Source organism: Myotis yumanensis, unplaced genomic scaffold, assembly GCF_028538775.1.
Source record: "Myotis yumanensis isolate MYYU_CA2020_CCGP unplaced genomic scaffold, mMyoYum1.0.hap1 SCAF_1, whole genome shotgun sequence".
In the NCBI taxonomy this organism is placed as follows: Eukaryota; Metazoa; Chordata; class Mammalia; order Chiroptera; family Vespertilionidae; genus Myotis; species Myotis yumanensis.
In genome coordinates this window covers 173,339,833-173,355,166 of record NW_027223752.1, presented here as the reverse complement: position 1 = coordinate 173,355,166, position 15,334 = coordinate 173,339,833, and the positions used below count along the sequence as shown (strand labels likewise).

Sequence of the window (15,334 nt, the reverse complement as noted above, 5' to 3'; positions counted from 1 at the left end):
GCCACCCTATAGCATAGCACAACACAACTCCCCTCCCTTTATCAGGTACCACTCTACATGACAGTCATCACACTACAGAAATGAGAACATCATGTGTGTGCACACACAAACAACAAGACATAAGTCATGCAAAGGTTATAATTAGGTTTTTGTCTTCACCTTTACAAAGGCTAGGCAAGTTCATTTTCTAGTTCCCCTGGTAAATGTTCACATAATAATATACAATATGCATATCAAAAATTGAGTCTAAATTAAATTCTTATCAAATATTTGGCAGGAACACACACGGGCCCTGTGAGCAAATTTCCCCATTTCCAAAGGAGAAGAGATGGATTCACAGGCTTCATTCCAGGGCCTCAGTCAACAAGAAAGCTCCATTTCTATTTCATGGTAACTCAGCTCTTGGATTTTCCCCAGCAGTTCTCCTGGCCTTACAGCATCAGATGGTTGAGGCTGTTTGGAATGATGTTGCCATTGACTTCCTACTTATTTCAAAGACTATTCTAGGCCAGTTTTTATTACATGTACTAAATGGAGAAAGGGACCATTTAAAATAGTCCCAAGACTTAAGGAAGCCAGGAAACAACACAATTCTCTTTATTTGCAACATGGGACTTTATAAATTAAGGTGATAACTTAGAGAAATGTATAAATCTCTGCCTATTCAAGTTAGCTCTAGTATCTTCATCTATAAAAGTGATAAAGGGACGACCCTTATAAACTAATATGATTAAAGTGAATCATATGGGGGCATGGAGGCTAAAAATGGTAAAATAGTGGCAATCAGTAAGTATGATGAGGCCCCAAAGAGGCTACAGAAAAGCTGAGGGAGGTGCGCTCAAGCTTTAGAAATACCCCATGCCCAGAGGACTGGCAGGTTGCTATCAGGGACAAAACTTCCCTGGGGCCTCCGTAGGTCTTTGACGAGGTGAGGAATGGTTGGTGGGTGGGTGGGTGTAAGAGAAACAGAGTTTGGGAAATTAGCTACTCCCACCAGAGACCCATGTGTACAGAACAGAGATCCAATGGCTCATTAGATTGCACCTTGGTTTCTCCCTATCAGCGCGAGTCATATGAACTTCCAGGCAGAACAGCCTCTGGACCTTGCCTGGGCCAGAGCTGCCCACCTTGTATGGACGGTGAGTCTGCTCTTCCTGGGGATGTTCAAGAAGAAATGCCAGAGGAAGATGTGGCAGATGTGCTGGGGAGAGAATCGCATTCTGCATGGCAGCTGGGACTAGTCCTGGCGGGAGCTCTTGTTTTAAATGAAAATGGCCCTCAATGACATTGTGTCATAAAGGTTGAGATTAGTGATATTAAACTGATACGATTCTCTAGAAATCTAACCATCTTCCCTCATCACAGGAGGGTGGGTTTTCCCCCGCCCCCATACTTTTTATTTTTGGAAAGGGGAGTGGATACCGTTGTGTGGAGGGCTGTGATATGGCCGCCACCAAATGCTGACACCAAACAGGCACATTCAGTGAGCTTTGGCTACGCTCACCGAACCTATTTCACACACACACACGTGTGCACATCAGCCATCCTGTTCTCCTCTGGGAGGCATCTCCAAAGGAAAGGCTTCCGCTGATCATGCTCTCCTTTTACTACCTACCTGCCCCTGGGGAACTCCTCCTCCAAATACATTCATGCTAACAGTGGTCACAAACCCTGCAAGGGATCTGAAAAGCATGCTGGTCAACAAGGGGAAGACTTTGCCTTTCACTGTTTCTCCATATTCACCAAAACCTCCTGCTTCACAGGTTTAATCTGCACAGGCCACAGCCATGGTGCTTATGTCTGGTTTCTCTAAACCAACCAGCTGAACAATTTTCTTCTGATTATGTGCTTAAAAGAGGAAGCATAACTCACTTAAAAGAAGAAAACTGTCTACAGAACCACTTTAGTCCTAAAGGTATTTTAGGGATTGGAATGCAGTCGTGACATACGTGTGCAAAACCCCCATGGATGCCATGGGGTGGGGTGGTATATATACTATTAAGGAGGCCTGGCAGGGGCAGAATAGAGGGCTCTCGTAAAGAAAAGCATGGCCCAGGCTGTAGTTCTGCCAGTGCTTTCGGGACAGCTCCCTCTCGCTAAAGGCAGCGTCCTACTGATGGGGTCATGCTTGGTTTTCGCCTGAGAAGGGAGTGGGATACTTACAAACTTGAGGAGGAAAGTGTTTTCCCGCAGCGCTCCAATGCACCCTGCGAATCCCAAAATGAACATCACTCCTCCCACCACAAGGAAGAGCCAGACGGGGTCGAAGCCGCCGAGGTCGGTGATGGAAGAGATGTTGGACAGAACTCCCTGGGGGCAGAGAAGAACACACAACAGGGCACCAGGTGCGGGGTTAGTTCTCCTCCGTGAAAAGGTTACCCCGACTGTCTCTTTCCCCCTCCGAGGAAACACGGCAGAGGCCACTGATTATCTGCTGTGATGAATACTCGCGTCATTGCAGAAACAACAACAAAACACAGGAAGCGACTTTCTTTCCAACTCTCAGTGGGCTCACATTTTACGTAAAACTATATAAAGCAAAGAAACGGCCCCGAGAAACCACGGTTAGACCTCGAGCGGAGACGTGGAAATCACCTCTGCTTGCTACGTCCCCACACGTTAGTGGTCTGTAGTAAAAAACAGGTGTGTGAGAACACGTCCGCTGTACACCTGAAACTAATACAAAATAACACTGAATGTAAACTATGACTTAAAAGTAACATTTTTTAAAGGGGGAGGAAAAGAAAAAGACCTCCTAACATCCAGGGAGAGGAGTCGTCCTTAAGGCCCAGGACATGCGTCTCAGACAAGTGCCTGCTTTGGGCCCTTGACATTCCTCAGGAACAGGGAGTCTTCGTGCTCACACGGCGGCCAGGCCCAGACACAAGCCCCTAGAGCAGCGGTTCTCAACCTGTGGGTCGCAACCCCTTTGGGGATCGAACTACCCTTTCACGGGGTCATCTAAATACATCCTGCATATCAGATATTTACATTACAATTCATAACAGTAGCAACATTACAGTTATGAAGTAGCAACAAAAATAATTTTATGGTTGGGGGTCACCACAACATGAGGAACTGTATTAAAGGGTCTCGGCATTAGGAAGGTTGAGAACCACTGCCCTAGAGGTTTTCCAGGGAAAAGCTGCACCTCAGGATCCACCCTGGGGCTTCACAGGAGGTCAGGCTCAGATCCTCAAAGCCAAGAATTGGGATTCAAATGATTTACAAATCAACAGTCACTCCCTGGGTTTCAACCCTTTTATCCTCCGATCACAGGAACCCAGAATGATTTCATTTCTCCCCCGACAATGCCATTTCTTTACTGAAAGCCTTTCTCCCTTAATTGGGACCACATCAAAGATCACCCAAAACTATGTTAGAAATTATGAGATTATTTTTCCTCTAAAATACAAGGTACAAATGTACTATTCTTTCCTATAGACACCAACTACTGCTATTTTGAAACTGGATGTATGTGAGTCTTAAATACCCAATATCATCACTATTTTCTTTTCTTTTAGGTTATTCTCAAAATTGCCGCAGTATGTCATGATATAGTTTGCTAACAGTCTTAATATTAAATAATTTGTTTTCACAGCATTCGCAATAACCCAGAAGAATACAAAGTATTCATCTGATTTTATACTTGAGAAAAATGGAACCCAGAGAAGGTTGGTGACTCGCTGAAGGTCATACAGCTATTGTTTGGGACCCAGAAAAGATTGTCTACTTCATTACTCTCTTTCTACCAAGTGGGAGCCATGTACTTGCATCCAAGCACGTCCCAGTCAGCACTGATCAATGCCCGACTCTGGGAGATGTAAGTGTTAGCCCGTTTTAAGGCAGTAGGAACACTGGGACAAGAGTATGTTGTTTGTTAGGTTTTCATTTCTTAGGGATGAGGGGAGCAACACCTTAAGAACAATAATAGGCTATTAATCTAAAGCAGATGAGGAATTAAGAAGTCTTAAAGTGTACAACTTAAAAAGGCCAATGTTTTAAATAAATCACAGATGAAGGGCTGAGAGATTATGAAAGCACATAGGAATGTAGGGTGGATTCACTAACTTCTGGGGCGACGTCACAAAAGACAACCACACCCTTCAGCAGGATGCAGAGACCAGTGTTTTAATACAATCCTGTGTTCTCAGGATTTCCTAGCTCTGCATGCTGAATACTGGGGGTGGGGGGTGGTATGGTACAAAAACACAGTGACCAATTCTTCACCACACAATGATGCTAAGAAAAGTCACACAAAATCTAAGGACAGCGGTGAGGACCCAGTGCTGGAAATAAATCAACCTCGCCTGTCAGAAGGCCTTTTTCTAAACACAGGCGTTGGGTCTTGGACCTCCCTGGCCAGGGCACAGAGGTTTTTGGGGTACAAGATAACAGCCTTCAATTTTAAAAAGTCAACTTCACTATGGGAAACGTAGGCTCAATTTCCTTGGCACCAAAACGAAGAGGCAGCAGAGGTGGAAGAGACAGGGAAAAGTTCCACCACCAGAGGCTAGACATGCCAGCGCGTCCCAGCAACGGCCAGAGAGGCCGCCTGAGAGCCACGGCTTCCCCTTGGACCCCAGCTGTGAACCTCTGTCGGAGGGGCTCCAGGACCGGTTCCCACCCTGGAGCAGAAACTAGGACTTACCGACTTCTAGGTTCCTTTTATGGTTTCATCCACTTTTAATAGGCTTTTAAGTTGGGATTCACACTCAAGTGTACGCAAAGATCAGATTGTTCACCCGGACACTGTGGCTCAGTAGTTGAGTGTGGATCTATGAACCAGGAGGTCACGGTTCAATTCCCGATCAGGGCACATGCCTGGGTTGCTGGCTCAAACCCCAGTGCGGGACATACAGGAGGCAGCGACCAATGATTCTCTCTCATTGTTGATGTTTCTCTCTCTCTCCCCCCTCTCCCTTCTTCTCTAAAATCAATAAAAAATTAAAATTAAAAAGATCAGATTGTTCCCACTCCTCAGTGATCCACGACTGCACACACAGAGCTCTGTGAATCACAAGGACAATTATCCGGGCAACTCTGGCAAACCGAGCAAGCCGGCAAACACACCTGTACCCGAAACGCCAAGACACGCCCGCCCCCAAAGCAAGACGGTCCGATCCCGGCTGGCAGCAGCCTCTGGATCACCTGTCCTCTCCGAGTTTCATCTGGAGGATGAGAATTTGCCTTCTCAGACAAACTCATTTTCGTACGTCTACTCTCCCCAGCCGGCAGGTTCAGTTTTAATTGCCAGGCCTGCCGCTGTTTCCATGGAAACGCCAATCATTGGGGGGCCTAGCTGGACTGCAGATTCTCCTCACTTAATCCTAAATTCTGGCAAAAGACAGGGCTGGGGACAGTTACGGAGAGGGTGTGGGCAAGGACACTGCGCAAAGCACAGAGCGACCAAGAACTTTATTTTTACTGGATCAGTTGAAAACGAACTCAAATCTTAAAACACTAAGTATGGAAGTCAACGCCCAGGGCCCAAATGCCCTTGTGGTTAGGACCACTCAACTAGACGGAGGTGAGAAAACTTTACTCTCTCACCTGTGCAGTGTTCCCAACTATTTCCTGAAGGGCGGGCAGTCTCACTGTTTCTGACGACACAGGGAGATGAAGGGGGAGCTGAACAGAGTCCTGGCCACAGAGACTGGATTACAAAACTGACAGCAGAGCCTTCTGTTGTCTTCAAGATGGGCTCTCTCCCTAGACTCGGTAATTGTGTTAAGCTCAGTTTGACAAATGAATCAGAAGTGCTAGAACATGCCTACCGAGGAATAATTACAATTAAAGCGTGTAGTTGACAAGAAGCCGGAAGGAAAAAAAATCTAAGATTACAGTTAAGTCTGCCAAGTGATTTAAAGTAGACATGCATTCGCGGTACGTCCTCAGGAATGTGTCAGAACACCACCAGCAGACACCTTGTCTTCTGGGAACCTGTGGGCACCACCCTCTCCTTTGGGGAACCACATTCCCCCTTCTTGTAAGAATTCCTTCTCCCCCACGTCCACTCCATGAGCCCTCGAGCACCAGTTCTCACATGACCCAGTGCCTCCGTAAGAGCAGGCAGCCTGCATGCCCTTCCTTGGAAACCAGGGTTAGGACAGACATCCCTCTCCCGAGATTGTAAAATGCCAATTCTGGAGCCACCTGCAATATGTATTGCATCACGTGGAAAAAGTCAGCCTGTAGTGAGATATAGAAAGCCATGGCTTATGAAGAAACAAAGAAGTGGGAGGAAGGGAAAATTCTAACCATATTATAACCCCTGGCCTGACCACAAATTAAAACCCCTTGATTGGACGAGCTGGTTCCCTTTGGGTCTGCACTGGCACCCGGGGAGTCCTGCACAATACAACTGCCACTTTGGATAAACTACATGTGAGTGCTGCATGGGTGCACCTACACAGGTGTACGTACACATGCACACATACACACACACACACACACACACACACACGAACATACTTGTGACCAAAACTGGAGCTTACACTTTATGCTGGAAACAAAATATGGGGGTGCTCCCTTTACAGGCCGGCTGATATTTCCAGTCAACATAACCATTAAACTGGTGTAAACAGCTTTCCTCCACGTTGACTCACTAGCAATTCAGCATCAATAAGGACATGAGCTCCAGGTGGAACTCTGAGGTGCTCTGCCTATGTCACTGACAAATAATGCATGACAGAAGCTCCAACTCTCCATCTAAATTTGAATGCTCAGTCCTTGGGTTTAAATGCCAACTTATTAGAACTCAAATTTGCTGGGAGATAAAGAAATGCGAAATGTTCCTTGGCTACTCCCTGCTGTTCCCTGATCTGCTGCGTGTGCGAGCGGGGCGCACATGGAGCTGGCTTCCGTATCGCAGCGGGAAGTTCTTCTCCATCTCCGCGTGCATCCTGCAGCTCAGCCCTGGGAGGCAGCGGCAGGGGGGGGGGGGGGGGGGGGGGGGAAGGACGCTGCACTGTGGCTGACGTGAAAGCAGAATTCTGCACAGCACTGGCGGAGACAGAAAGGGGAAGGCTAAGAGAGAGCGCCAGAGGCCAAGACTGCGGGTCACAAGAAAACCCGATGCAAATACTACAGACTCAAGAATACCGGAGGACTTCCTGCACATAGATTCTTCGTTTCTACATTAAGAGTATAGTCATGTGTAAGAATCCTCCGTATCCACACTCTATGTTCCCATATCCATATTCTCCTGCCCCTCGGTCATCTAAGGCTACACCTGTTGCTGCGCCAGGCAGCAGAAGCAAAAACAAACAACAAGAACAGAAAGTGCTGCTGTAAAGATGCAATGAATACGAGCCTGTTTTAAAAGTTGATAGAAACCCATACGTTCAGCAAGTTAGCCATTCCACAAATGGGCTTTGGGACAACCAGCTCTTGGCATATGCATTTGAAGCCTTGAAGAGTGATCCTCCGGTGAAAATAGGTGGTTTCCATTATCCATTCGGTACTTAGCATGTGTCTAAAGAGGAACACAGTAAGGGAACATGCCTAAGGCCATGTCACTGTAACAGAGTTTAGGGAGCCAACAAACACACGTGCGGATGTGTGTCCATCACAGCAGAAGGGGGGCTAATACTGCAGCCCCTTCGACAAGCTGGCTCGGGGTGTGGCCGAGAGCATTTCGTCCTGCACTGACCACCCTGAACAGCACTCAAGCCCGCATGGCTCCTACCTCTTCCCTGTCTCCTGAAACACATCAGAGGGTCGCCTGGTCAGGGCTGGGTGTGGGGCAGAAAGACGAGGCATTACAATACAGACACCCCGTGCCGAATCCCAGTTCCGCTACTTACAGCCTGTGTGATCTTGGGCAAGTTACCAGACCTGCCTACGCCTCAATTTCCACTTGGGTGAAACGGCACCCTGTGTCATAAGGTTATTATGAGGATGGAGGAAATATGCAAGTAAATACAAACACTATGCTAAGTGCTTGGCACACAATTAGAATCCAATCCAAGTTTATCCCCATCGCATCGGCATCACTGTTTTACTAGACCCAGAGGAAGACATGGGCTGCTATTGAAGCACATGGCAGGTGCTCACCCAACTTGCCCTGTCTGACCCACTTCTAAGAAAAACCCTGGCCACACCCAATGGTCACGCCTGACGGAGACGGCAGGAACTGACTTGGCAGTCACTCAGACGCTCAGAGCAAAGGCAGACGGGAGGAGCCACAAGTGAGCAACGCGCAGAGAAGACAGCTGTGAGGGGTGGAAGCGGGGAGCACACAGAGGGGAGGAACAGCAGCGAGAAGTCCCTCGGCAGTGGTGAGCACACTGAGCAGTCAGCAGCTGTGTGGCTGGGTGGTGGCGCCCTGACCCAGGGGCCGACGCCTCCGCTGCCGAGAACCTGACCGGGCACACCGGTCGCCAAAGAGTCACTGCTGCCGAATGACCGCCCAGTCGCTGAGCCGTGTCCCGGTCCCTGGGAGCCCTCCCCGTCCAATGGTTTCATGAACATTGTGTGTTTCAGAAAGAATGAAAAATCATCCCCCCTTCCCGCCAGCCTGCACCTCCCCACAGCCCTCAGACAGACAGTGACCTCGGGAACGCAGGCAGCCCCTTCCCCAGGCTCCACAAGGAAGGGCTATGTGCTGAGCACAACACTTCTTGGGAGAGGTTTCCATGCACGAGCAGAAACGAAAAGGCAAGGGAAGCTGCAGATCTTCACACCGATAACCTCGGCAGTGTCTGCGGTCTGTTCCGCCCAGCACAGCGCCGCCTCCGTGTGCCACCTGGCAAGCTTCAGTTCCTCCTCTCCACACACGTGGAAAAGAAATGCAAAAATAGCCCTAATGAGCCCCCCAGGTCTGGGGCTCCTCCGCTTTGGCCTCGACTAGCACATTCCTTCCAGCTGCTGGATGAGAAGCAGAGACAGGCCTGCGGAATGCGCGCCCCACGCGGGCCAGATGCACCCCCTGAGATGGATGAGGCCTCGGCCTGTCTCTCCCACCCTCCTCACCCAGACCCCCCTGGCTGAAGGCAACAGCTTTCCTCGAGGGAGAGAGGCATCGCCCTACCTGACAACGGATGGCAGATCGGACATTTTAAAGAAAATGAGCTCCTCAGAGAGGAGTGGTCCTGCGGCTGGAGGTGGCCTGTGACGGTGCCCACAGGAAGACCCTCTGGGGCAGACCGCAGGGAACCTGCCTCCACACGCATCAAAGACCTCCCTCCCGAGACTGACAGGCAAACCACTCCGCACACCCATCGCCCGCCTGGCTGAGGAGTGGCCGCAGAGCCCGGAGAGAGGGCTTGGGCATGAACCGAAGGGTGCTCGCTAGAGCCGGCATCCAGGGCTGGCCCAGACGTGAGGGGAGAGGAAGACCAGCCGCTCTAAAGACACGTGGTTTCCCGTTTCCTCGTCATAAAAGGTCACCCGTGAGACTAGAAGTAATCCTTTCTTGCCGCAAGTGGTTGCAACCTGCCACAGGCCCCACGAGAGCCGGCAACCCGGCCGCTGGTCCCGTTGCTGGTCCCGTCCCTGGTCCTGCTCACGGAGCCCAGCAGAGCACTGTCGGGGGCGGGGGAGAGGCCAGATCTGAGCGAGGACAGTGACGCCCACCGAGCTCCAGGGAACCACTGGGCCGAGGACCTGCAGGAGCTCCACAAAGACCAGACATCACCCCCTTTACCATCTGCCAGGCCCAGATGGCAGAGCCCGCCCCCACCCCTGCCCTGGAAGGAAGTGGGCAGAGGAGCATCTGGTGTGGGGGGCGGGGCGGCAGGAGGAAGCAGGGAGAGAGGCTTTGCCCTGCTCCCCTCATGGGGGCCCAAGGGTGACCGTTTTAACCCAAAGTTAAGTTCGGGGTATTTATCCAGCCTGTGTAGTAACTGGGCCCGGCCTGTGCCTTCACACGAGAGGAGGACTGTGGTATCTGAGAACGAACCACAAAGTCGCTGCATTTTTGACACCTCCCCCACCCCCCCCCACCCCACCCACCCCCGATTTTCCTTCCTGAAACAAACCCTGAGTAAGCTTGGAGGGACGTAGAGAAAGAGAAGATGTAAACTCTCACTGTTGAACCCGGGACAGGACGCTGCTCGCCCGCTAGCTTCCCAGGTACTGAGCAAGGCTGTTTGGTTTTCAGATTTGGGGCCACACAGGGACCTTGAGGGGATGACTTGGATAACTGAGGAGGAGATGCAGACCAACTTACACCGTTTCAGGCATTAAAAGAAAAGCTTCAAAGAAGTATTTCCAGCGCCTCAGAAACGTCCCCGTAAAGCAGGCTCAGAGCCTAGGCAAGCATCTCTGTTCCAGTTACCTGAGTCGGCACTGCCACCCACCGCCTCCCACAGGCTGCGGGAACTTGACCCCTCCTGCGAGGAACTGCCTGGGCCACTGAACCTCATTTCTCTCATGTGCCTTCTTGGGAAAACAGGGAGCTTTTCCAAAGTGAGCCTGCTGTACGATTGTAACAGGAAGCAACCAGAAGGTTCCCAAGTGAGACCTACAATTACAGGCCACGGGGGGAGAGGGGGGCCTGGAGGGTAAGGTTGCCCGCAGCCCCAGGAAAGCCATGGAGAAGAGCAAGATGGGGCTGCACTCTTCCGACTCCATCCCCCACTGGAGTTAGAAAACGCCAGCCCTTTCCTTCCAGCCACTGGCTCCCCCCCCCACACACACCCCCTGTTCCCTACAGAGCCCAGCTGGGTGAATGCCAGGGAGGATGATGGGGACAGGAGAGGGGACTGGGGAAGAGGGTCAGGCTCCCAGGGTACCTCTCCGGGCTCGATTTCCTCTCTACAAGTTTAATGCTAGGTGCAGAGATCCCAGAAGTGAAAATGAAACCCCTGTGTGAAGAGTTATTTATCCTGTGTGGTCTTCTACATATTCTCTCATTTAGTCATAAATTCTGCATATTCTCTCATTTAGTCACGAATCCTCTGGGCATCCATGCTGGGGGAGGCAGGGCGCCAGAACTGAGCACAGAAGGTCAAGGAACACAGGCTCCTGCCCTTAAGGAGTTTTCAGGCCAATTTATACCCTCCGCCCTCCTGGTGGGCCTGTGCTGTGTGTGTGTGTGGGGGGGGGGGAGGGCGGGGGGGAGGGGAGGGAGCAGGGGGGAAGGGGGGGACGGCCAGGAGGGGCAATAGAACCCCGAACTCACACTGAAGGCCAGTGAAGGGCACTCTTCCTGCTCTGAAGAATGAAGTGTCCCCCGGCCCGCAGCACCTCACTGCGAGGTTGTCAGTGATGTATCACTCTGCCTCTGGTCTCCACCGAAAAATGAAGTCATACACAAAAATGGTGGGCAAAAGGGAAAGGAGAGGTACCTCTGATTTCTCCACAAATTGTGACGATCATGTACAGATTCTCATTTTAATGCCAGAAACGAATGGTTCTTTTCTTTCCTGACACCCAGAATTAGTGGATTAGTTGTTCCTACCACTTGTACCACTATCAGATCCCACATCAGAAACCACATGTCATTTTACTTCCGTTCATGCTGTTACTATAATGTGCTGACTAGAGATCTGAGGCAAATACTGACTTCTGTACATGAACCAGACAGGCCACAAAATAGCCAGGGTTAAAAAGAATGCTTTCATCATTCCTTTGCTCATTCTTTCTTTTGTAAGCAGTATTTTTTTGTGCCAGTTAATGTTCTAGGTACAGGAATATAGAAGTAAACAAAGGCCTCCACCCTCACAGAGCTGACTTTGTAGTGGGAAAAGGCAGCAATAAACTTGTTATCACATAAGTGATAAGTCCTCTGAGAACACAAGGGGAGAAACACAAGGAAGGGAGAGGAAAGGCCCAGGGTGGGGTGAGAGTGGTGACTTTAAATAAGCCAGGAAGGCCTATGGACAAAGGTGACATCTGGGCAGAGATCAGGAAGTAAAGGAAAGGGGATCTCTGGGGGAGAGCATACCAGATAGTAAAGAGCACGTGCAAAGGCCCTGGGGTGGTGAGTTATGCTTGAGATTTTGGAGGAACAGCAAGATGATGAGTGGGGGCCAGAGGGCAGCAGGGGAGGGCACAGCGCGGGAAACAAGATCCCAGAAGTAATGGGGCACCACATACTCCTGTGAGTGAGATGATAAGTTCACTGGAAGGTTTGGAGGGGAGAAGTGACAGAATCTGCCTTACATTTTAAAAGGACCGCTCTGGCTGCTGCATAGAAATGGGCCTGGGGGCACAAGAGCAATGCAAGCAAGATGTGGTGGCAGCTTAGACCAACCGGTGACAGTAGAGGCGGTGAGAAGAAATCAGATTATCTATATACTTCCAAAGTAGAGCTGACGGTATTTGCTGACAGCCTGGATGTGACCTACGAGAAAGAAAGGTGTCTAAACACCTGAGCAAGTGGACGAACAGAGTTGCTGTTTGTTGCAATTGAGAAGAGCGGGGGTGGGGGTGGAGGGGAGGACGTCAGGAGTGTTGTTTTGGGTTGCTAAGTTTCAGAAGCCCATTGGGCACTTAAGTGGAGATGGTAGGCAGGCTACCGACTATCCAAGTCTGGAGGAGGTAGAAGGTGGGGACCAAAGATCTCAGTTTGAAAGTCATCAGTGTTAGAGCTCCATTTAAAGCCCCAAGCCTGGATGCGACCTCCTAGAGTAGGAGTCCCAGGACCGAGCCTGGGGCACTGCAACATTTAGAGGTCAAAGAGGTGAGCTGGAATTAGCAAAGGAGCGTGAGGAGGCACTGCCCGTGAGGCAGGACAACCAGGAGTGTGGGAGATCTTGGAGGCCAAGTGAGGAGAGCGTTTCAGGAAGGGAGGACTGATAAACCAGGCCTTGGTCCTTGCTTTCCTGGTAAGGGCTGCTGAGTACCGGGATGACAAGATGATGTGCTCCATGGGTGCAATAAGAAAGTGGCAGGGTCAACTAAGTCCCTACGCTGGTTAATCAGAGATCAAGTGAAGGCTATGGTCTATCTATAAAGACAAGATGCAGAAATACAATCTGATGTAATGACAAGTGGATGGATTAGAAACTGCATGACTGATGACACCCAGGGGCACATGTAAGCGAATGAGTGTCAACCCCAAAGGAAATTTCTAGTGACATGTCATCGGGCTCTGTCCTTGGCCTGCTCAACACAACAGTGGCTTTGATCAGTGATCACTAAGCTTGGCTGCAATCAGAATAATCTAGGAGGCTTGGGACACAGAGCATCCATGTGCACGCAGACCTGCGGGACTTCCCCAGGGGGTAAAGGGACGGAGCGCCAGAGGAAGGCCTGCACAGAGGAAGGGATTGAGGGAGCAGCTTGATCAAAACCTACAGCTAACGCCGCGCTGAGTGGCATGGGGAATGTGCTGGATGGCAGCTGGGTGAATGTGGAATCCTGCGTTGACTCTGGAGAGCGGAAACCTAGCTGCATCTGAGACCCACTTGAACTCTCTGGGATCAACAGTGTGACCCCAGGGGACATAACCCAGCCACATGCTCCATGTCCCCTAAAGCTCTCTCTCAATGGTTCACAGGACACATGAGACGGAGGTCAGAGGAGCATGACCAAGATGCTGAAGGGACTCCACCCAAAGGGGAGCAGGTGTTTAGCTGAGAAACTCGGAAGAAACAAGGACTCCCCCCTGAACACCTCAAGGGCCAACCTGGAGAAGGACTGATTCTGTGGGATCCAACAACCAATGAGTGCAAACTACAAGAACATGGGTCTACTTTGGTGCAAGGAAGGTCTTTGTGACAGAAGAGTAACCCAAAGAGACAGAGGTGGTGAGTACTCTGCTGTAGGAACTGTTAAACTTACACTTCAAGTGAGAACTTATGACAACATTTTATGTGTATATGTATACATTAGAGGCCTGGTGCACGAAATTCGTGCACAGGGAAGGGGGGGGTGGGGTGTCCCTCGCGGGGGGGGGGGGGGGGGGGGGGGTCCTCAGCCCAGCCTGCACCCTCTCCAATCTGGGACCTATTGGGGGATGTCCAACTGCCTCTCACAATCCAGGACTGCTGGCTCCTAACCACTCACCTGCCTGCCTGCCTGACCGCCCCTAACCACCTCTGCCTGCCTGACTGCCCCTAACCACCTCTGCCTGCCTGCTTGATTGCCCCTAACTCAGTGGTTCTCAACCTTCCTAAAGCTGCAGTCCTTTAATACAGTTCCTCATGTTGTGGTGACCCCCAATTTCATTGTTACAAATTGAACATAATTAAAGCATAGTGATTAATCACAGAAACAATATGTAATTATATATGTGTTTTCCGATGGTCTTAGGCGACCCCTGTATAAGGGTCGTTCGACCCCCAAAGGGGTCGCGACCCACAGGTTGAGAACCACTGCCCTAACTGCTCCCCTGCTGGCCTGATCACCCCTAACCGCCTCTGCCTCGCCCCAGACCCAGGACCCAAGGGTCCCTCCTCCGGCTGGTTGCAGGCACCTGGGACCCAGGCTTCCTTCCCTCTGGCTGGCCGCAGGCACCCAGGACCTGTGCTGGCTTCGCCCAGGCTGGCGCAGCCACAGGGGACCGTGGGCGGGTGGCTTCACCTGGGCTGCAGCCACAGGCGCTCGGGACTACGGGGTGGGCGACTTGTCCCTCTTCTGGGCCGCAGCCTGGCTGGTCCCCATTCCTCTTGTGAGCCCATTTGTGCCTGGCTGGCCCCCACTCCTCTCTTGCAAGCTCATTTGTGCCTGGCTGGTCCCCATTCCTCTCTCCCCAGTGTTGAGTGTCTGGGCCGTGATGGCGTGAGGCCGTGACAACCATATGCATATTAGCTCTTTATTCTACAGGATTTTACACATAGATGTGCACCCTTCCTAGACTGGAAATTCCCTGAGGAATCACATCCCGGAGTCCAGCGCGAGCCCTTTCCCATGCTACGTGCTCAATAAACATGATTTGGATGAAAGAACGGATCCTGGCGGGATGCCACGGGGCCTGCGGTGCAACAGCAGCTCATGCCACAAAACTGCTAGCGGTCCCTCTGAAACAGCAGCCCCTGTTATTTCTGAAAAGCTGCACGTAAGCCAGTTCTCTGTAGAGATGCAGCCATCCTCTGCATCGTCACAGTCGATTTGGAATTTAGAAATGAATTACTTAATTATTACGTGTAACAGTCCCTAGGGATATTAGCTCTTGGTTTAAAACTTGGCCTGGAATTAAGTAAGTACGAGGCATGGTAATTTGTGCCTCCAATGTTTCTGCAGCCCAAATAAAAATGTGTATTACGTCTAATCCTTCCAGCTGTGACCCAGTTCAGAGACTTGCCCTCTAGGCCTCCTTTCAAGTAAATGTCCCTGCTCTCTCCACGGGGGGGCATTACTTATGGACTCACAGGCTGGAGCTACCGCCCGCAGGTGCAGGCCGCCCACCGCCCGTGGCTGGCTGTGGTTCACCTCCAACCTC

General features: G+C 50.8%; 1 protein-coding gene across 1 annotated transcript in view; it reads right to left on the bottom strand.

Annotated features, from left to right (window-relative positions):
- The window catches only part of TSPAN5 (tetraspanin 5), a 169,970-nt gene that overhangs the window by 11,539 nt on the left and 143,097 nt on the right, over positions 1-15,334 (bottom strand). The window contains exon 3 of the mRNA XM_070392445.1: positions 2,164-2,310. Within this exon, the coding sequence (XP_070248546.1) occupies positions 2,164-2,310 (147 nt within the window). The remainder of the gene's footprint in view (positions 1-2,163; positions 2,311-15,334) is intronic.